This window comes from Fundulus heteroclitus, chromosome 10 (assembly GCF_011125445.2).
Source record: "Fundulus heteroclitus isolate FHET01 chromosome 10, MU-UCD_Fhet_4.1, whole genome shotgun sequence".
Lineage (NCBI taxonomy): Eukaryota > Metazoa > Chordata > Actinopteri > Cyprinodontiformes > Fundulidae > Fundulus > Fundulus heteroclitus.
Window position 1 is genome coordinate 24916514 of NC_046370.1, and position 22807 is coordinate 24939320.

The 22807-nt window shown below is 43.1% G+C and overlaps 1 protein-coding gene and 1 long non-coding RNA gene across 6 annotated transcripts in view; both read right to left on the reverse strand.

Moving 5' to 3' along the window:
• Nucleotides 1-22807, reverse strand: part of mtr (5-methyltetrahydrofolate-homocysteine methyltransferase) — a 103964-nt gene that overhangs the window by 78298 nt on the left and 2859 nt on the right. For 3 of the 5 annotated variants that reach the window (XM_021308655.2, XM_021308654.2, XM_012882611.3), the window contains exons 2-5: nt 3624-3835; nt 3408-3497; nt 1248-1317; nt 1036-1128 (exon numbers count right to left, since the gene is read on the reverse strand). In XM_021308655.2, coding sequence (XP_021164330.1) covers nt 1036-1128; nt 1248-1317; nt 3408-3497; nt 3624-3835 — 465 coding nt within the window. Of the gene's footprint in view, nt 1-1035; nt 1129-1247; nt 1829-3407; nt 3498-3623; nt 3836-22807 lie in introns of those variants that run through there. The other 2 variants (XM_021308657.2, XM_012882612.3) reach the window with 2 other exon arrangements.
• Nucleotides 10433-22807, reverse strand: part of LOC110366602 — a 13818-nt gene continuing 1443 nt past the window's right edge. The window contains exons 1-6 of the long non-coding RNA XR_004931830.1: nt 21611-22807; nt 21081-21319; nt 20726-20787; nt 13461-13487; nt 13191-13364; nt 10433-13112 (exon numbers count right to left, since the gene is read on the reverse strand). The exon at nt 21611-22807 is cut by the window's right edge and continues 1443 nt beyond it. This is a non-coding gene — a long non-coding RNA (uncharacterized LOC110366602). The remainder of the gene's footprint in view (nt 13113-13190; nt 13365-13460; nt 13488-20725; nt 20788-21080; nt 21320-21610) is intronic.

Below are 22807 nucleotides of genomic sequence, written 5' to 3' on the forward strand. Positions count from 1 at the left end.
AGGTCCAGAAACCGGGGTGTGTGTGTATAATTATAAATATATATATATATATATATATATATATATATATATATATATATATATATATATATATATATATATATATATACACACACACACACACACACACTGTGGTGCAGTCCCTAACTGCACCACAGCGTGTGAGAGGAGGGAGCAGCTGAGAGACGCTGGCCGAAATCGGGGTCCCTCAGCCAGATCAACCGTGAGCGAGATCCCGCTGATTCCGCGGAGCTTTAATATCCAACTTCACTGCACTATCCGCCAGAGGGCTTGCAGGACATGGGCGCCAGAGGCGAATCGTCAGAGCACAGGGGAAGCACAGGGGAAGCAGGTAACAGTGAAGTTTAAAGACCAGAGCTGTGCATGTGTGGATCTTGTCCTGTGTGTGCATGGATTTTTTGTGCATTTTTGGATTTTTTTGTGCTTGCATGAGTCGAACTGTGGATGTGTGGAATTTTTTGTGCATTTGTGGATTTTTTGTGCTTGCATGAATCGGGCTGTGCTTGCATGAATCGGGCTGTGCATGCATGGATCTTGTCCTGTGCATGTATGAATCACATATGTGCATTTGTGAATATCGAGACCGATCTGGCTCCATAGAAATTTGGCTTGTCTATATTTGTTCTGATTTAATAAATTGTTTTAATTAAATCAATCAAGCAATTGGGATTCCATCCAGATCTCATTTTTATACAGCAAAGCTGCCTTGGCACATGTAGGCAACCAGCTTCTGAATATGGTGTGGCTGAACAGCACACAAGGGGAAAAAAGTAAAACTGTGACAGAGCCATCCTCATCAGTGGCTCACACACCTCATCCAGAAATAAATAAGGCCATGAATACATTGAGATTTAACTAAAATGTATACATTCATGTTTTGTGTTGAAACAGAACAATCATTATTCTGCGGTTGAAAACTGCAGACTTACTGGGCTGCTGCTTTTAGTCAAAACCATTGAGCCCTAACTCTCCAGCTGAAAATTAAAGTGTTCACAGCAAAAACAAAACTCTTACTTATATTCCTGAAGTCCGGTTTCTCCACAGAGGGTGACACAGAGAGGGTTTTGTTTGTGGGACCCAGTGCCCCGGCCACATAGCGTTTACAACCTGAGAACAAACACAAGGAATGTTAATCACCTGAGAACATCCTAGGCAGGCTGTGGAAAAAAATTTCTGCTGCAGGAAAGAGTCCTCGCTGATGAGTTACTGCCAGTGGGTCAGCTAACCGGACTGTTTGGTGACATCATCCGCTGCTTTCCTTGCCAACTCTGCTGAAACCCTGTTGAGGCGATAGGCCTGCACAACAAAAACACATAGCTTCCTTGTAAATCAAGAACAGGATGCTAGATCCAAAGTAATCCGATACAGAATGCTAAATGTAACTGCCACGGTAGCCACACTTGTTACACAAACCCAATAGATAACATGTAAAGGTTCAGGTGAGCACACATTTAAGCAACCCTTACTTTTGATTTATTTATTTCAAAAGAACAATTACAGATGATGTTTCATCTGTAATTGTTCCAGTATTTTGTTCCAGTATTTTCAATACTCATATGTTTCCCAAATTATTTTAATAATCGGTACACTCAGGCAACACTTCCATGTCCACATGCAAATCCAGACAAACATGCAAATCCAGACAAACCAACACACTGGTGATGAATGGTGAATGCATCTTATCCTAACAAATGTTTCGAGCCCCTCCTCCTGTGGTCATTAGATAGGAATCCGTCCGTCTGTCCATCCGTCTTCTTCCGCTTATCCGGGGCCGGGTCGCGGGGGTAGCAGCTTCAGTAGGGAGGCCCAGACGTCCCTCTCCCCGGCCACTTGGGCCAGCTCCTCAGGAGGAATCCCAAGGCGTTCCCAGGCCAGCCGGGAGACATAGTCCCTCCAGCGTGTACTGGGTCTTCCCCTGGGCCTCCTCCCGGTGGGACGTGCCCGGAACACCTCACCAGGGAGGCGTCCGGGGGGCATCCTAACCAGATGTGCGAGCCACCTCAACTGGCTCCTCTCGATGTGGAGGAGCAGCGGCTCTACTCTGAGTCCTCCCCGGATGACTGAGCTCCTCACCCTATCTCTAAGGGAGAGCCCAGACACACTACGGAGAAAACTCATTTCAGCCGCTTGTATCGGGGATCTCGTTCTTTCGGTCACGACCCAAAGCTCGTGACCATAGATGAGGGTAGGAACGTAGATCGACCGGTAAATCGAGAGCTTCGCCTTTTGTCGCAGCTCTCTCTTCACCACAACGGATCGGTACAGCGCCCTCTTCACAGCAGACGCTGCACCAATCCGCCTGTCGATCTCCCGCTCCATCTTCCCCTCATTCGTGAACAAGACCCCAAGATACTTGAACTCCTCCACTAGGGGCAGCACATCCTCCCCAACCCGGAGAAGGCACTCTACCCTTTTCCGGTTCAAGACCATGGTCTCGGATTTGGAGGCACTGATTTTCATCCCGGCCGCTTCGCACTCGGCTGCGAACCGCTCCAGTGAGAGCTGTAGATCACGCCCTGATGAAGCCAATAGGACCACGTCATCCGCAAATAGCAGAGACGCAATCCTAAGGCCACCAAAACGGATCCCCTCAACACCTTGGCTGCGCCTAGATAGGAATCATGATTACAAAAACAAGATCTCGGATACAAGCAGCTACCGGCAGTATCCTTTGGAAAATAGATGGGCTCCTTCTTAAAGATGATGAGCAGCCTGGTAATCCATAGGAAGATCAGATTCAGACCTGCTGGTCTGAATCTGACCAGCAGGTTTAAAGACCATCTCCATTTGGAAGGGTTTTAGGTAGACCCTGCTGGAAGATGATCTGTTGTGAATGTTGCTCCTATAATTTTAATATACATTGAAATACTTTAATCCAAAGCCTATCTAAGCTCCGGTTCAACCTTATAACAGTTCTCTACTCCTTAAGCGCTAACAGGTTGGCCTATCTGTAAATGAGACTGGCTGTTTAGAGATTTTCCACTTTGACACCTTTTCTGTTTAACAGCCGGTTCTGTTCTTACGATAACCCTCACAAATGCCACAGAACTAAACCCGTCTGTCTGTGAATAAAGCATATTTCTGAGGATAAGAACAGTCAATAAAAATTAAAATCACATTTAACAGTCTAAATAACAATGGTTGAAAGTAAAATAGAAATATTTGATGTGATTTGAAACTAACAACAGAAAAGCAAAAAGATAAGGTTTTAATCAGAGATAACAGTAAGGTCACAGCAGCTGTTAAGCTCTGGTTCTGGCTCTGGTAGGAGAAACAGATACAGGAGAATTTCTGAGAATGAACCCAACAATGGTTAATGAGTTAACACTGGTCTCAGTGTTTATGATGTTTGTGTTCACAGCCAGAGCCGTGAGCAGCACTCATACCAGGTGTTCCAGTCCATAATCTGCCTGGGCCACGGATGTGCTGCTGAACGTGTTCGTCTCGATGATGTCAGCACCAGCCTGCAGATACTCCTTAAAACACACAGGAGAAACGTATCACACGGTAACACTACAAAACCTCAGCAAAGTCAAAGACATCAGATGCCATGTGTCCAGCATCAGACAGGACAAAGGTTCCGGTCCATCTTGGGGAACTACCTTGTGTATTTTATAAATGATGGCTGGCTGTGTGATACTGAGAAGGTCATTGTTGCCCTTCAGAGAAAGAGGGTGTTCCTTAAACTCTTCTCCTCTGAAATCATCCTCTTCCAGATTTTCTTGTTGGATCATAGTTCCCATTCCACCATCTAGGACCATAATCCTTTGCTGCAGCAAACTTCGCAGCTCAGACTCCAGTGGAGAGCTGCAGTCTAGACAGAAAAACATGATCAGTAACTTACAGCAAGAGACAACAAAAATAATGCAGGCTCAATTCTCTCAGCATGCCTTCCTCCATCTTAAACTGATATTAGACAACTATCTGCCATACTGCAAACACACAACAGCTCGGATTCAGTATCTGGTAAGCAAATTCATTATAAGTGCCATGCTTTCACCCTCAGCAAGCCTTCAATACATTTGGCCAATAGATGGCCTTTCAGGGCACTTAACACCGACCCTTACTATAGATTACAGTGATGTAGATGTCAAAGCACACAGGTGTTATGAGGAGATCATAATAATGGAAGAGAAAAAAGAAGACAGGGAATGTGGGGAAATACCAACAAGGGCTGGATGATGTTAAGAAAACATAAATTGTGATAATACTGTAGAAAACTGTGATTACTATATTGGCTGCGACTATACCACATGCTCATCAGGCTCTACCTTCCTCACCATCACCTCGAGGTCCCTATCACTCACCCCATACAGGCACGTTTTGACTATGGCCTTCTGGACATTTTTTTCTCTGGACCTTAAAAAGGTACAGTGGACAATCTAGTACTCTTACATATTATAGAAATTTCATAGAAAGGAATTATGCTATTGTATACATAGACTGTATTTTTGTGTATATAGGCTGCATTTTTTATGATAAATGTGTACTATGTGTTTTAACTGACTCAGGGACTGCAGATGGAAATTAACTCAGAGCTTTAGTAAGATACTCCTCAGTGTTTCATTGATTAATGTTTTTGTACGTGGTCACTGCCAAATAAACTAAACTAATCGGTTAATTTCTCTCCCTTGATTACTGGGAGCGCATTTGTGTTGTTTTTATTTTGTGCACCTTGTATCAACCAATCACAGCTCTTAGAAGACAGCCTCACAACTAGCAACGGGGCATTCACACCTCCTCACTAAGATAAAAAATTTCTGTTGTCTTATTACTCAGAATTACTAGCTATGTTTACGTGCAATCAGATTGTACCGTTTATATGGGCACACGATCAATTAATCATAATGTGCGTGTTTATGCACCTGACTTTACTCAGAATAGAACCACTCTGACATGGCAGTTATCAAATTCCCCTAAAAAAATCCCACAGAAAAAGTATTATTTCTGTTTTTGCTTAACAACAAAACATACTAAACAAAGCAGTAGTTTACGGGTTTGTTTGACTTCTGAGCGCCCAGGCTGGACTTCCACAATGTTCTAATTACGGCTGAAATGTTACTGAGTAAGCAACAATTTTGAGGTCCTTTATTTTTTCAAACGGAAAGGTAGTATCGGGAGCCCCAACTGTTTTGGTCCCCGACGTATTTCCACCACTGACCAATGCAGAAATACATCAAGTTTACCTCAGGCGCACATACGCACTTGGGTCAATTTGCCACATTCGGAATAACTTGAGCCTGACAAGCATTTATATGTCCGTTTATCAATTATCAATCAGCATAAACCACCCCTCTCATTCATAATACAATTTCATTGCGATTGAGCACAGTATTCTGATTGGTGTGTTTACGTGTAGCTTTTTTATTACGATCGACCCGTTATTCTGATTACTTTTGTCCATGTAAATGTGGCTACTCTCAGCAACTGTCTGAATAACTCTTAAGCCAAAACTCCTAGGTAGGAATATTTAGGCTAAGATATGAGCTCTCTGAGTGGACAGTGAGGATCTTTGTGAACACGGGCAAAGTTCCTTTTCTCCTTAGCCCAACTAAGATGCTTGTAACCCATGTGTAGGATATCTTGAGGCACCGACTCCAGTCTCAATCCACCAATTGTGAAGCTCCCCCAATTTTTTCTCTCCCCGTTTCTCTGTGAAGGTGGACGCTTTTCTTTTCTCTCCTCTCATCTCGTTTTCCCTCTCCCTCCCCAGTTTCCCTGCCTGCTTCTATCTTTTTTGGAGCCTCTTTTACATTACATATCTTCCAAACTAAATTATGAATCTGTTTGGCTGGACTCTCAACGCAATTGATAAAAAATTTAAACGAGAAGACTGGGAGAAGGAGAGCCCCTTTGCCCAACAGGACATGTGCAGCTGGACACACGGTGGGAGGAGGATTGTGATTCTGTCCATTCTGTCAGTCGAGGATGTTGAAAATGTGCTCAAAATTAGACTCATGATAACAGGATTTGTGTTTTTTGGAGCTTACTTTTACTTGGAGTATTGAGAAATTCTAAAAACGTCAGCCGCTGAGTTGCGTCATGTCAAGACTGCCTGAACTATGTGAGGGATATGTCCGCTACCAGCACTCAGACTGAAATACCGTGTAAGCAGAACTGCAGGCCAGCTGCGATTTCTGGACTTGCTGGAAGAATGGGAATGATCTTGGAGAAAGCTGGAAGCTGTGGTTATTGTGCCACTGATCGTGGTCATTCTGCAGAATGACCACAATTTTGTCTGTTTCGGAATCAACATTGAGATGTACCATGGAGACTTTATGCCAGACAGAATAACAAGAGTCTGCCTACCCAAAACAAATGCTGCTATCAAACTGGCTCCCTTGCAATCTTAATTTCTTCTGGATCTTATGTAAACAAGACGTTCTGTGACATCTGTGACCTGGACAGAGCTACTGAACTGCCTGATAACGTCATCACTATCAGACTCTGGCTGCGAGAGCTATCTGCCACAGTTCACAGACAAACACACACATACACACACCAAATACCCTATTGGAAACATATTTTTTTGCATTTGTTTTCAATGGATCTTGGACCATTCTTCATCGTTTCACTGGGAGATGCCAATAGCCATTAGCGGCTACCTTGTGTTATCCCCTGCTGCACATGCGCAGTGTTGTATTTCTTCTTTTATTAAAAATAAACATGAAACGTTTTAATTTCTAACAAATTGAGCAAAGGAAAAGCGTAAACTGCCAAAAAATAACTAATATGCCAGCAAGACGTCATAATTTTTCATAAAAACTTTGTATGCAACCAGTGAGCTACTGACCGATAAAATAAATTTAAAAAAGTAAAATAACGTGGCTATGCACCAAATGAATTTAAATATCATGAAAAGTTAAAATGTACTTTATTTTGAAAAATCAACACTGCCTGCTTTCCTATTTAGCTTCAAAGCTGCTAGCGTAGCTACCATGTGGTGCATTGCTTTCAGGAGAGAAAGAAAACTAGAGACGACAGTCCAGTGTTGCCCATTTAGCGTCTTTGATGCTATATTTAGTGACTTTTCAGACACCTCTAGCAATTATCTTTCAAAAAGCGACTAGCAACAACGACTTTTGGTGACTTTTTTTTGTTTTAATGGCAACTACCAAAAGCGCCAGTCGGTCTGGAATCGCTGTATTGTGGCAACTGTGAGAAGTGCCTCTGAGGGTTCCTCCTTCCCTCAGCGCTGTCTCACAGGCACACCACAGCTGCTGCTGCCTCGTCACGTAAATATACAGTAGCTTTCAAAGTAGTATTTTTTTGTCTCTGAAACTGTTGCACTGAATTTGATTAACACAACTTAAATCACTTATTCACTTTGTGAATCACACGTTCACTTTGTGTGCCTCTGATATCTGTGATTTTGGTAGTTTGTTTTATGTAATGTGGATTCAGGCAATGTATTCAAATTCATAAATAATTTGATCATGGTAAATTTATTTCCAAACATTTATTCACTATTGTAATAACTATTCTGTAATTGCCGCTTTATCAGTTGTGTAGTTATTAAAGGGTGAAACAAATTAGGCAGAGATACCTCTCAAGCAGAACTGTGGCCAACTCTGCATCAGTTTTGAATCGTTTCAGGACACGTAGCTCCTTCCACCTCTGAAAAGGCGCTCCAACGTTTACCTTCCTTTTCAGGTTCTATGAAGGTTATTTTGTTCCAAATGTATTTGTGCCTTGTAAGCGTGAATTTGAAGTTGTAGAGAGAGTTCCATTCCAAGTTTTGTATTTGTAGAATAAAAAAAATAAAATCACAAGTACAATTTTTTTTTACACCTGTTCAAAATTTAAGTACAAGTACACAAATTCTGTTCTGTGAGTTGCACATCAGAAATGTCTTCCATTCAGTTTTGCAGTTTTCCTTATCACAAATACAAATCAGTAAATACAACTGCACAAATCTGCTGCTGTGAGTCACAAATTCAACTTTACAAGTTACGCCTTTATTTTCACTTTTGACACAAATGTCTCACTGGTAAAAATGATCTGTGACTTGTGGGTAGTACCCTTGATCGGCCAGCTGGGCTGCCTGCTCGGTCAGACTGTACCAACCGGAAGTACATATATGGCCTACTGCATGGGTTAAAGCAAAAATAATCAATTTGACTGAAAAAAATTTAGAGTCAGCCCATATATTCTCAGGACCGTGGAAATAATGCCACATTAGTTCCCTCACTTGCTTATTGTGTAAAGTCAAATCTGTTAGTTTTACAATATGCAATGACCATTCCTGTCTCTGTCCTACCTTTCAGCTTCAGAGCCTTGGTATCATCCTGGACAGCCCTCTCCATCATCTCCTTCACTTTCCACATCCATACCATCACCTGGTTAACTTTCATATTTGCAGCCAAACTGGTCCACAGTCCACTTTACAGTTTCAGCTCCCTTCCCACCCTGTCCTCCAGAAAACCACCATAAACTTCAACTAGTACAACAGACAGCAGCTTGCATTATTACATCATCTACTTCACACCTGAACATTAACTCCACTGGCTCCCAGTCACATTCAGTATAATTGAATCCTATGAACATACAAGGCCAACCACAACCTTGGACAATGCAGGACACATAACCAACACTATGATGACGTCATACATTTTAATTTAACACAGATCTTACATTACAATAATCAGTCTCTGCTTTGCCCGTTATTGCTCACCAATTAATTATCACAACTCATAATAAAACACATTTATAAAAAGGCACTAATTAACTTTTTTGAAGTTTAATAAAACTGTTAAATCTTAGCCCAGTGACTGTAGACCTGCCTAGGATGGACAAGCCCACAACCCCACGACCCTCTGTGACGTCGAGCTGCGTTTCCCCATCAGATACGGCATGACGTTACACCTGTAGGGAAAAGCCAGTATACAAAATCGATAAAGGATGGGATGTTACATTTTTAAAAAGTTTAATAAAATTGCTCAAAGTTTATCAGAAAAAAAACATAACTCGCTTTTAAATATGAACATTTTTAATTAGCAAAATGTTATTAATGTATTTCGTAAAGTTAAATATTGTTGAAGGTCATCTTGGCTGCAGTACAGTCTGGCAGTACTGTCTGGGGTCGGAGTAAAATGAGTCCATAGATCCACAGACAGGAGGCTTTTTCAGCTGTTTCTAGTACTAGTTGCTTCTACAGTGAAGCTTCACATCGCGCTCCACTCCGTGTAAAAATAAAAAATAATTTCATAAAAGCTCTCAGAGAAACACCTCTGGCCTCACCCAGTTAGAACCTGCCCTCCAGTCCATGTTGCAGCTGCAGTTTATTTTTTTATGTAGTTTCCTTAATAATCAAAATCAAAATCCTTGTCATTTTATTAAGAGTGTCCTGGTGTGCAGCGGCTCATTAGATGGACGCTGTTGTATATTGACTGATAGCAGCTCTGCCTTCTTTGGTTCAAAAAAGCGCAGGTGAAATTATTTATTTTATTACTTTTTCCTAAACGGACCCAGTCGAATGCAGGAAATTGTTTTATATTCCGACCCTTCTTCAAAAAAAGCGCGTCATGCTAAATTAGCCTGAGCTAACGCTTTACTACTCGAGTTTTAAATAAGAGATAACAGCAAATAATGAGGAGGTCCCTGGTTGGTCACCGCATTTATCAGCCAAATTGCTGGAAGCCAGGCAATAAATTCTGGAAGGTGATATGGCCACATGTGGAAACAATTCATTAATTAACTGCAGGACCAGCGACAGCCCCCTTACCGATGGAAGTTGTTGTCAGATGGTCAATCCGCTCCACTTCCAGACTTGCTGGTTTGCATAGACCCAAAGAAAACCTTTGACCACCACTACTTTCATTCATGCATCTGTGGCCAGTTTGAAATGTTCTTCCAAAAGTTATAATGATGGATGATGAACACCGATGAAGCTCAGTCTGGCAATGTTCGCTTTGCAAAGACCCGCCCTACTCACTTTCTGATTGGCTAATGTCCCAGCTCTGCCAGGTTTCATTGGTTGAGAGAAGCTTCAGTTTAAAACCTTGAATAAAAAGTGTAGACGGAACAATTTGCGCTAATTTTCCAAATGACGGAAATCTGTTGCAGCGACGGAGAACTTTAACCGCTGGCCTACTGCCGTGTTGCCTTCCAAGGGCCCAGCCCACATATGCCTTCGAAGGACGCAGCCAAGTACACCTCGCTGCAGCCAAACAGAAAGGGGCGGGGACGGACCACTGTCAGTCTCATACCTTATATGGAAATGGGACCATTGCAGTCCGGAAATGAAGGGGGCACTAGTGACACTATTTCCTGTACCAGCCGTGTTATAATAATTATAATAATAATAGCGCATTTTATTTGACAACACCTTTCAAAACGCCCAAGAACACTTTCAACATTAAAAATACAAATTAAAGTGTAAAGAAATGGCTAAGAATCGTGTTATGTCATGTGGTATGTCTGTCACGTGGTGTGTCCCTTTTTTATTTTTTTAAATCTTCATTAAATCTCATTTTCGGAAGTTAAAATTACATTAGCAACAAACAATCTAAAATAAGCAACAATAAGGAATCATTATGGAGATGTATTTTTCTATCCTTACACCCAATCACAAACAAATGCCATAAAACGTATATCAAATTAATAGTTTAGAGACAAATGTATATTACATTAAGAACACATTTATCCATCCATTAAATATCATACTTATCCCTATAGTGGGGTCGTGAGGGCTGCTGCGGTGGATCCTGGACAGATCGCCAGTCCATCGCAGATTAAGAAAACAGATATAACCAAATACTTGCTGGTGCTGAAGTTCAAATAATAGATTTTGATTTTGTAAATGGCACTCTTATAATAAATAAGTTAAAATTTAAAATATAATAGCGTGTGCCCTATTTAATAAGGACTAGATGGAAAAGAGGTTTGGTCGCTAATACATTTAGTCAAAAATTTTGGCCAACTTAGTATGTCCATTCACTTTTGTTCTGTTTATTTGCCAAATATTTTTCTTATTATTCACATTGTGAATACAATTTAGAAACAAACCAAATGACTTTTGAACTTCTAACAAATCGCATTCCGAAAACTAAGATATACTTGGTTGCAGGCGACCTGGCTCAACTATTATCGATGTTTACCATAATGTCTCATTGGAAACTTTTCCTATAAAAGGACTCCAGTAAACTGATTGGTGTCCCACTATTCCATTTAGAAATTCCATATCAATTCTACCAATTGCAATCGATTCATAAACTGCGCTCCAAAGACCTTAAATACCCAATTTTTGCAAAACCCAAAGTGATTCATTTAAAATTTTAAATGTAGCTTCAACCAGGAAAGATTCACTTAAAGAAAGTAGGTTTTAGAAAGTTTATTTGACAAGAAATAATCTTCGGCGCTCGAATCCCAGCAGTAGACATGGCGCTGGTAACCGCCAGAGAGAATGATCCGCTGTGGATGAGCTTTTTGTTTTTTTTCTAAATGAAAACCTTTTTGAATAAAGTCATTGGATACATAAATTAAACTAATGTGTAAATTCTAACCATAACTGTCTTCATCTCACCTGCTCAGCCAATATCCTGATTATGCGCCTCCGTCCCAGCCTAACGGCGGCGGTCTCATCTCCTCCACTCTTTATAAAGTCCGGCTTTATGCTTGATGTGTGCAACTGCTCTTCAACTGAGCTTTCTTCACCCCCACCCGGTCTCCACCTTTGCACAGCATACCTTTCATCTTATGTTTGTGTCATGACTTTGTAACCGGACAAAATGTTTCTGTGTGTGCTTGCTTTATTACAAAAAAAAAACAATAGTTGATTTTGACTGTTAAACCATAAACAACTTGGCCGTATGTCAGGTTTGTAAAGAAAATTTGTATTGATTCCAGTCATTGTTCAAAAAGAATAAGAAACATTGTATTTTAAGTTATTTAAAGTTATTAAATTTGCTTGTATTGTACATTTTTAAAACAAGGTTATCCATCTGTTAAACAACGTTGTTACAATATATTTACAACTACTTTATTGGTTCTACTCTCTTCAAGATATTACAGCCACAATGTAACTTTGTCTGGAAACAACACAATTTCTATGAAACCCAAATAACGGTTGTCAGGGCTCAGCAGGCAGAGCCGTGCAGCCTTGCCGGCTCTGCGCTCTCCTCTGCTCACAGGTGACAGCAGCTGACCGGTGGGCGGGACTGACACACCTCAGCGCACTATAAGAGCAGCGCACTATAAGAACAGCGGGAGGATGCCAGAGTATTACCTTGTCGCGGTATGCCTAAAGGCCATCTACCACCTCCTGAGCTTCAGACCCATGAGTTTTTCGATCCCCGTTTTGGATCTAATCTTTGTCTCGTGTGTTTTCTTCAATGCTCTCGTGTTTTTGGAACGTTACTCTTGTGTGACTCTGCGCCGAGAAGACCAGGCTCCCCAATCCACACCCCGCTCAGATTCTGCTCTGGCGACCGTCCCCTCAAACTCACTTGGTGGTACCAAGTTGGGCGCGAGTTTTCCCTTCCCGGATTCACCCTGGTCACTCCCGGACTCTCCTGGTTCCTCCCGCTGTTCCTTCTGGATCCCTGGACCCGCCGGCGCTGCTCGGACCCTGCCCAACCTCCGTTCACCGGTCACTGTCATCTGCTCCTCAATCATCAGCTGAGCCCATCTCACTCCCCCCGGTTTAGTTCCTAGAGCTCCGTGGTAAGCGTATGTCTGCATGTGGGTCAGACATCTTAAACCAAACATGACAACGGTAATAATGTAATACATAATATTGAAAGAACACATTATGAAAAAGAATGACTGCATTTGTCAAAAGGCAAACGTGCTTCAGCAGAAATGATTTAAAATGACATGTCACAAAAAAAACGAACAACAATATGTGACAACTGAAATGTTTAAAAGACTGGAAAATAACTAATGTTCTCCTTGCATACAGTATTAACATTCAGGGCAGTGTCCAGGTATGCCATCAGAGTAGCAACGAGGGTACTCTCCTCATCTTCCATTTCCGGTGAAGCCCACACAGTCTTTATATTGCCGGTTGCAGGAAGAACACGTTTCAACCACAAAAGGAATCCGATTTTTTGCCTTGAATGACTTTGAAAATTTACCCCAGTTGATCTTACCTGTTAATAAAAAATAGATTTCATGTAGTTCACATCTAATTTTGCATGTTTTAAGTGAAAAAACTCAAAGGTCCTTACCATCCAGCCAAGCAAAGTGAGTCTTCTTCACTGAAACTGGGTCAGACACAATGGCCTCAAAGCACTTGCAGGTCGATGTCAAGGTGTGTCTTGCCATGCCAGAGTGAGGTAAGCTTTGTCTCCCTATGCTAGTACCACCTGCTGGAGAACAGCTTTAAGTCCATTCAAAGGCATCTGAAAACAAAAAAAAGAAAAATTAAAAAACAGGTGCATTGCAAGACTGACATACTGGTAGAATAGCTATGACACGTGATTATGAATGAATCTTACCTGTAAGATTGGCGATATCGTTTGCATCTGCATGGTGAAGAGCATTAAACAATATTTAATACTTTATATCTCTCAGTATCTTATCCTTGCCATCTCTAATGGTATAAAAATGCTGTCCAAATAATGATTCTTTTTTTTTTTAAATCATTTAGGGTTTTAGTGTAATTTGCACATAAAGATATATTGTCAGGTTCAAGCACCTAAAACATTCATTAAACAAACACAAGGAGGAGAGACAACAGAAGAGTTAATTTTCAAAACTTGCAAGGAGAGCTAAACGGAGATGCTTAATACAGATCTCCAAATTCACTCTGAAGATACTCTGTTGCTCTCTCTTTTTAATAGGTTATCCCTGGTTCCATTGTCAAGCTAAGGGGTAGGGATAAGCAAAACAACTATGTGACCTTCGAGATAAAACCAAGCAGTTCACACAGACAGTACAGTTCTCTTTCATAGCATTCGTTTCGTGCCTCACATTGGGAACGCCCTCAGCGTGACCTCATCAGAAGCTCGTTTTACATTACGCCAGCCAGGATTGGCTGGAAAATAAGCCTGTCAGTGTCAGAGAGGGCAAGGTCCCTCCCCCGGGCTGACACAGCGCTGACAGTTATTCAAAAACCTCTTCTCGCAACGAGCAGAAGTTCCCAATTAACTCTCTCGGATACTGTCTCCCTTGGAGCCTAGCTTACCCAGTCCATAGATTCGCGCACAAGCTCGGTCTCTGGGCGCTTCGCTCTGAGTTGGTTCGGTATCACGAAGAGAAACTGTCGTGGTAGAAATACCGTAACACGAGTAGTAATACTCAGCGTCAACTTACCGCCTCACGGTTGTACGTTGGTCGGCTCAGAGTAGCAATACTCCCACGCTACACCCCGGGTGGCCGAAACGCTGCCCCAAACCTAGCCACACCTGGTTAGCTTAGCTGTCACAAGCTAACATTCGTGTAGCCTCGCAGTAGATCTGCCTGAAATAATGGAGACCGTTAAATCCTCCTCGAAAGCGGAGGTGAGCCCAAAGGGACGGACCTGTCCGTGTGGCATTAAAATTTCGAGCTGGGATACCCACCTATTGTGTGTGCTATGTCTCGGTCTGAAACACACCCAGGCAGCCCTCGAGAATAAGGAGGAGTGCTCGCACTGTAGCCGGTTCTCCCTGAAGGTTCTCCGTCGCCGCTTGGCTTGTCAATCGACGATGTCCGCTAACGACCCGGTGGTGGCTTCTACGGCATCCGCGCATGAACCAGCCGACCAGGCTGTCTCCTTTTCCTCCGGTGCAGAAGCCGGACCAAGCTGGGGAGAAATCCTCGATGCCGTGGACCCACTTACACAGGAAATGCCCGAGCTAGGACTCGCTTCGAGCCAGCTTGATTTGCTGCCTGAGGGGGACGAGGAGCTCTCTGACTGGGAGTCGGAGCTGTCCTTCTCGGACAACGATGAGGACTATGACCCATCTCCTGCGCCCTCGGTTCGGGTTGCAAAGTCCGCTCCCGTGGGCTCGGGCCAACCTGGTCATGACGGGTCCTCATCGGAGCTGGATTTTGAATTGCACGACGTGTGCAAACGCGCCGCTGCAAAGCTTGATATCCAGTGGCCAGAGGTCCAGGCTGAAGCTTCCCGCTCCCGTTTTGACGGAAAAAGGTTGCCAAAGTCCCGCAAAACGTCCAGACAGCTCCTTCCGATTTTCGCGGAGCTCCTGGAAGAATTGGCTGTCTCCTGGCGCAACAAGCCATTTAAGGAGAAGCACCCAGTGGCCGGCAGTTCGGCTCTGGACTGCGACGGGATGGAAAATTGCGGTCTCCGCCAAATACCACCCATCGAACCGGCCGTCGCAACACACCTGCACCCGAAGACCTCCATGTCAGCGGGAGGCCCCGCCCTTCCGTCTAGAGCGGACCGCTTTCAGTCGAGCCTGACTGATAAGTCCTACAGAGCAGCCACACTCTCAGTCCGCGCTCTGAATGCCTCGACTTTGCTGATGGCCTATCAAGCAGAGTTGGAATAGCAAATGACCGCCGCTCCAGATGCTGCGCTTTGGGAGGAGGTGTGCGTCATAACCGATCACTGCCTGCATCTTAACAAGGTAGCGATCCAAGCGATGGGCAGATCCATGGGACTCATGGTTTTGCAGGAGAGAGCCAGGTGGCTGAACCTCACAACTGTGGCAACTAAGCAGAAAGAGGACCTCCTGGACACACCCATATCACCCCAAGGGTTGTTCGGAGAAGCAGTAACCTCGATGCAAAAGAGGTGGGAGGAGAAGAAAAGGGACGACGAAGCCCTAAAGCTGTGCCTTCCCAGACGCACGTTTGCCACTGGGACTGCGGCCCCGGCCCCCCAGCGCCAGACCTTTGCCCAGGCAGCAGCTCGCTTTCCTCCTACTTTCAGGATTCCAAAGCTGCCGAAGACTCAAGCCTCGCAAGGTGCGCAAAAGACACCTGCCCACAAGGCTCACTGGCAGAAAAAGCCTGAGGGTCCTCGCACAGACCAACCACCCCTCACCTCCACCACGGTGGTGAGGAGGAGGAAGCGACTGGCCTAACACCTTCCCAGGATGGAGGGAGCGAGCAGGGATCGCTCTCCTCCATGGCTCCGTTCCTGAGCATGTTCAAAGAGTTCAGCCGAACACAGCGTGTGGTCGAGAGGACGTTCCAACCTACTCAACACGTCAAAAAGTCGAAAGACTCTGTTCATTGCAGGGGTATCCAGAGCGAACCCCGCTCATGTGTCACAAGCACATCTTCATGTTCCGAAGAAATAAATGCTCGCAGACTGGCGCATCCAGGTCTAGAACCAAGGGCGCAGTCAAAGATTTTGAAAAACAAACACAAAATTTCACTTGGGGATTTGGTCCCTTCTTTTTCGGAGGAAGTGAGACTCTCCCCAACGTGAACAGCCCTGCGGCGCACCAGACGCCACGCGCATGCGCAGTGCAGAACGGGGTGGTTTACGACCTTACACCCAAAGAGGGCGCTCTCAGCTTGCTGTCAGATTGGCCAATCAGCCAACTGACAGAGAAAATCCACCGCTGGGCGGAATGCACAAATTCAGAGTGGGTGTTAAGAACTCTCAGGAGGGGATACAGACTGCAGTTCACTGCAGTTCCCCCAAGGTTCAGAGGAATAATTCAGTCACAGGCAGAGGGACAAGCAGCCCTCCTTCTGCAGGACGAAATTTCCTCATTGTTGGAAAAGAGAGCGATACGGCTGATTCAACCAGAACACAGCAGCGAAGGTTTTTATTCACGTTATTTCCTCGTGCCGAAGAAAGGCGACCGAGGGATGCGTGCAATTCTAGACCTCAGAGCGCTGAACAGGCATCTGAGAAAATACAAATTCAAGATGCTGACACATGCTTCTCTGCTACGCTTCCTGCGTCCAGGCGATTGGTTTACATCGATTGTCCTCAAGGATGCTTATTTTCACATCCCCATTTACCCTCCACACAGAAAATACCTCAGATTTGCTTTTCGAGGGAATTCTTACGAATACCTTGTCCTCCCTTTCGGACTCTGTCTGAGCCCAAGGGTGTTTGTGAAGTGCACAGAGGCAGCGGTGGGTCCGCTCAGGAGGCGGGGAATACGTGTGGCAACTTACATAGACGACTGGCTGATTGCCTCGTCGTCCCACCAGGAAGCCACACAACACACAGCTGTGATAAAACAGCACTTGAGGGATCTGGGCTTCAAAATAAATCGGGAAAAGAGTTCCCTGCTTCCCTCTCAGAAAATATGCTTCATAGGTCTTTCTCTGAACTCAATTCATGCCAAAGTAAGCCTAACGGAGGACAGAGTGAAAGCAATGGTCAACTGTTTGTCCATGTTTCAAAGAGGAAACCTGGTATCATTCAGACTCTGCAGAAGACTGTTGGGACTGCTGGCCGCAGCATTAGTGGTAATCCCTCTGGGGCGTCTCCACATGAGAGGAATCCAGCAATGGGTAGCCTCCCAGGGGTTAAAGCCACATACTCCTCAGCGCAGGCTGAGTTACTGCAGCCTGCACAGCAGGCTGCAGATCACTGAGGCTCCACACGCTGGCTCACAAACTAATCATTTGGAGCAGCAGACATTTTCTGTCTTTGAGGGCCACTCATGTCCCAGGAGTGTTTAACTGTGGAGCAGATCTTCTCTTCAGGGGGAATCCCATGTATGCAGAGTGGAAGCTCCACCCAGAGGTGGCAAGGATGGTTTGGCAGAGGTTTGGTCAGCCATCCGTGGACCTTTTTGCTTCTCGAGAGAACAATCAGTGTCCCATGTTCTTCTCCCTGCACGATCGTAACCCACCTCTGGGAATAGATGCACTAGCCCACCCCTGGCCTCGCACTCTGCTGTATGCGTTTCCCCCAATAGCTCTCATTTCACCTACAATAGCCAGGGTACGAGCAGAGGGTCTGACGATGATCCTCATTGCACCCAATTGGCCAGCGAAACATTGGTTAGCAGAGATAACACAACTCCTCTGGCAGGAGCCGTGGCCGCTCCCTGCACACAGGGATCTGCTGTCTCAGGCACGGGGAAAGATTTTTCACCCCCACCCAGAAAGACTGGCTCTATGGGCTTGGCCCGTAAGTGGTTTAACCTACAGTCCGTAGGGCTCCCACAAAATATTATTGAGACGATACAGGATGCTAGAGCTCCTGCAACACGTTCTCTGTACGGGTACAAATGGTCGGTTTTTGATGGTGCTCAGAAACCCAAGAAGTACCTTTTCAGTGTTCTGTGGCTGTGATTTTATCTTTCCTGCAGAATCTGATTGATAAAGGGAAAGCTTTTTCCACTATTAAGGTCTATCTGGCAGCAATTTCAGCCTGCCACATAGGCTTTGAGGGGAGAACTGTCGGCCAACATCCCTTGGTGTGCCGTTTCATGCGGGGAGCTCGCAGGAAGCTCCCTGTTTCCAGACCCATTGCTCCATCGTGGGATCTACCCATGGTGTTGGACGCTCTCACAACCACTCCCTTTGAACCAATGGATCAGGTGGATTTAAAGATAGTAGCTCTGAAGACAGCGCTTCTAATAGCACTGGTGTCTGCGAAGCGCGTGGGTGAAATTCACGCGTTATCAGTGCATCCATCTTGCATGAAATTCTCTTTAGACGGGATTAAAGTAGTTTTGCTTCCCAACCCAGCTTTTGAGCCTAAAGTGTTGGGGTCATACTCTCCCACTGAGTTGATGGCTTTTCATCCTCCCCCTTTTTTAATCACAGGAACAAGAGAGGCTACACAGTCTCTGTCCTGTGCGAGCTTTACAGATTTATCTGAAGAGAACAAATCAGGTCAGGAAGAGTGACCAACTGTTTGTCTCCTGGGCTAAAAATCATTATGGAAAAGCTGTTTCTAAACAGCGGCTTGCACATTGGATAACTGATGCAATTTCTTTGGCATATAGTTCGAAAGGACATCAGCCTCCAGAGGGTCTGCGTGCCACTCCACTAGGGGCTTAAGCTCTTCATGGGCTCTACTCAAAGCAGTACCCCTGCAGGAGATTTGTGCTGCGGCAAGCTGGGCCTCATCTCACACGGTTTTACAGACTTGATGTCACAGCTCCATCACTGGCTCATTCAGTTCTCAGTGTGACACCAAGCACTAAGTAAACATAAATAAATAAATAAATAAATAAATATAATTGAGTCAGCAGGAACGTAATGTGGGATCTGCTGAGCAATACGGGAGTCGGGATATTTTTCGTTCCCAATGTGAGACATGAAACGAATGCTATGAAAGAGAACTTTAGGTTACTTTCGTAACCCCGGTTCTCTGAGTAGCATGAGTGAGTGTCTCACCAAACCACCCTCCTTGCTCTAACGTTGCGAGGAAGAGGTGGTCGTTTTTTGAATAACTGTCAGCGCTGTGTCAGCCCTTTATATAGGGGGAGGGACCCTGCCCTCTCTGACACTGACAGGCTTATTTTCCAGCCAATCCTGGCTGGCGTAATGTAAAAGGAGCTTCTGATGAGGTCACGCTGAGGGCGTTCCCAATGTGAGACACTCACTCATGCTACTCAAAGAACCGGGGTTACGAAAGTAACCTAAAGTTATCCATAAGCAGTCCAGATGGCTGAATAGTATTCATAACCATTTTAAACATATTTAGAAAAACACTTATTGTCACAACATATTGCTCTGCTTTTTGCAGGCCTTCTGCAACGATGAGAGAGAAATCAGTCACATGAAATACACTTTAATATCTAAAACCTTAAAACATCTTAGTAGTAAAGAGTAAATATATATGATAAATGCAATGAACATAGTAAATAACATAAAATATGTAGAAGAACTAAAACTAATTCTATCATATACAAATCAATATGACTAGTAACAGATATATATATTCTGCAAAATATTAAGTGATATTGCTCAAACAGCCATGTGCAGGTATTAACTAATTAGATTTACTCAATTACTCTGTAACTTTTGACAATAAATAAATCAATAAATAAAAAATTAGGACTATTTTTCCATATGTTATACTCAAGTAAATTTTGTTGATATGCAACCTAATGCGTGTAACTTAACTGAATGAAGAACACATTTTAACCTATAAAAAAATAAAACACGATACACAGATAAATGTTGTTCATGCTAGGTTTTTTTTCTAACCTTAATTTGTTTTCTTGTATTAATATTTTTCATTTTTGGTTACAAAATACCGAACAGTGCACATAACTTCATTTTTATTCATGTCTGCTGAAATAAATGGGCAGTATTACATTACACATTATGATCAGTAAAACAGCACTTAATTGTTACTCTTACTTGCGTGGTTTATTGCACAGTTACTTATTAAAAATTAGGGGAGTGGCGGCCTAGTGGTTAGAGCAGCGCGCTTGCACTCAGAGAAAGATGCAAGTACCCGGTTCGAGCCCCAGTGCCTGCACTCTGGGTCCCTGAGCAAGACTCTTAACCCCCGATTGCTCCCCGGGCGCCGCACATGGCAGCCCTCTGCTCCCCAAGGGGATGGGATAAATGCAGAGAGCAAATTTCATTGTAATGTATGTTTCAATGACAATAAAGATGATATTACTATTATATTACTATTACTATGAAAATATATTGAAGTAGTGCTACTCGTTATTAGAGTATCACATCTGGGTACTACACCCACCTATGATGGCAGCTGTTAGTTTATAAAAAATATTAGACTTTCAGAAATGTAACATTCGTGTTCAAAAACATATTTAAAAAAGATTAACCGTTAAAAAGAAAAGAAAAACACTAGAAAACTGATAATTATGTAAAAAAATATTTTATATTTTTTAAGTGTAGTACATACCGTTATGTTGAGCCATAGCAGCTTTTGCTATATGGTTCTGTACCTTGCACGACTCATGGACACTGTATGAGCAAAGGGAACAGCAATATGTTGCAAATAGATATGTGGATCTGTATGATTAAAATAACAAACAAAGTTTGAGCATAAAATACATTTCTCAAATATACATGTTATCTACTTTTCTATTTTCATCTAATGTGCCCTGCAGGGAAATAATTATCTATGCTACATGCTAAAATTAGCCTCCCCTGTATGAATTACGAATTTCACCTTACTACAGCTGTTAATTATATTTTCAACCTAATCTAAAAAATGATTTACTATGTGAAAAAAAGTTTTAAGAAGGTAAAAATACCTTTTGCTGACTTTGTGGGTTTTGCATTGTGGATCGTGTGCCGGACATCAGTGGAAGAACCTCTCAAAGTTCTTTCAATCGACCTCTCAACTCCGCTTCTTTAAGGTACTAGTGATTATGAAAATAGCGCCACTTCATTTCCGGAGTGCATTAGTCCCATTACCAAATAAGGTATGGGACTGACAGTCATCCGTCCCCACCCCTTTCTGTTTGCTGCAGCGAGGTCCTTCTCGACGCAGCTGTTTGAAATGAAATCCATTGTGTGATCAGTACTGTTGGAGTGCACAGTTAAGTACAGAGAAAATCAAGTATTTAAACAAATTTAAATGTACACACTGTGTGACATATTTGTGCATGCTGAGCAGTCAAAGTAACGATCAAAAGGCAATTTAACAATTTTTTTATGTATTTGTGTTTTTTTCATTCTTAGAATATGCAATATTTATGCAAATACAAAGATATACAAAAAGAAACCCCCGCCCCTAAAAAAGACCACAGAATAAAAAAAGTAATAAAAATGAATTGCCTACCTTGAAGTTATTCTGTTCGTGCATGTGCAAATGAGCTGATGGAATTGATCGTGCTGGTATGGATCGGGTAGTGACTGTGACAGCTGCGTCCTTCGAAGGCATATGTGGGCTGGGTCCTTGAAAAGCAACAAGGCAGTAGGCCATATATGTACTTCCGGTTGGTACAGTCTGACCGAGCAGGCAGTGCCCCCTGCTGGCCGATCAAGGGTACTACGCACAAGTCACAGATCATTTTTACTGGTGAGACATTTGTGTCAAAAGTGAAAATGAAGGCGTAACTTGTAAAGTTGAATTTGTGACTCACAGCAGCAGATTTGTGCCGTTGTATTTATTGATTTGTATTTGTGTTGGGGGGAAAAAAATATTAAAAATTATTTGTTGAAGATATTAATACATGTGTTTGACTTTGTTTTGCACCATTTGTTTTATTTAGATCAACTGTAGCAAAACTGAATGGAAGACATTTCTGATGTGCAACTCACAGAACAGAATTTGTGTACTTGTACATAAAATTTGAACAGGTGTAAAAAAAAAAATTGTACTTGTGATTTTTTTTTATTCTATAAATACAAAACTTGGAATGGAACTCTCTCTACAACTTTAAATTCACGCTTACAAGGCACAAATACTTTTGGAACAAAATAACCATCATAGCTTTACACTACATGTAATTGATCGTGGTGCACTGCCACAGCAAAATAAAAGCCGGCACACCTTCAGAATTAAGTTTTATTCAAATATATGGTAAAACAATGTAAATTATATGAGAGATTTATTCCATATTATGTATAGTGTATATTTGTGTACCATTACCCGCATTTGAAATGAATTTAAATTCCATGAAACATTACAATGTACTTTATTTTGAAAAACCAACACACCCTGCCTACTCCTTCATGTCTGGCTTCAAAGCTGCTAGTAGCTACCACAGTGCGCTGCTCTCAGGAGGGAAGGAAAGTCAGAGACGACAGTCCAGTGTTGCCCATCTAGTGTCTTTGTTGCTATATTTAGCAACTTTTTAGACCCCTGTAGCGATTGTTTTTCAAAAAGGGACTAGCAAGAAACTGTTTGATTTTGTTTTAATTGCGACTTTACCAAAAGCACCAGTCGTTCTGGAGTCACTATATTGAAGCAGACCTTAGAGAGCTTACACAGGGGTTCGTGTGAGGTGAGCAGTGCTTACACTAGCACAATGGA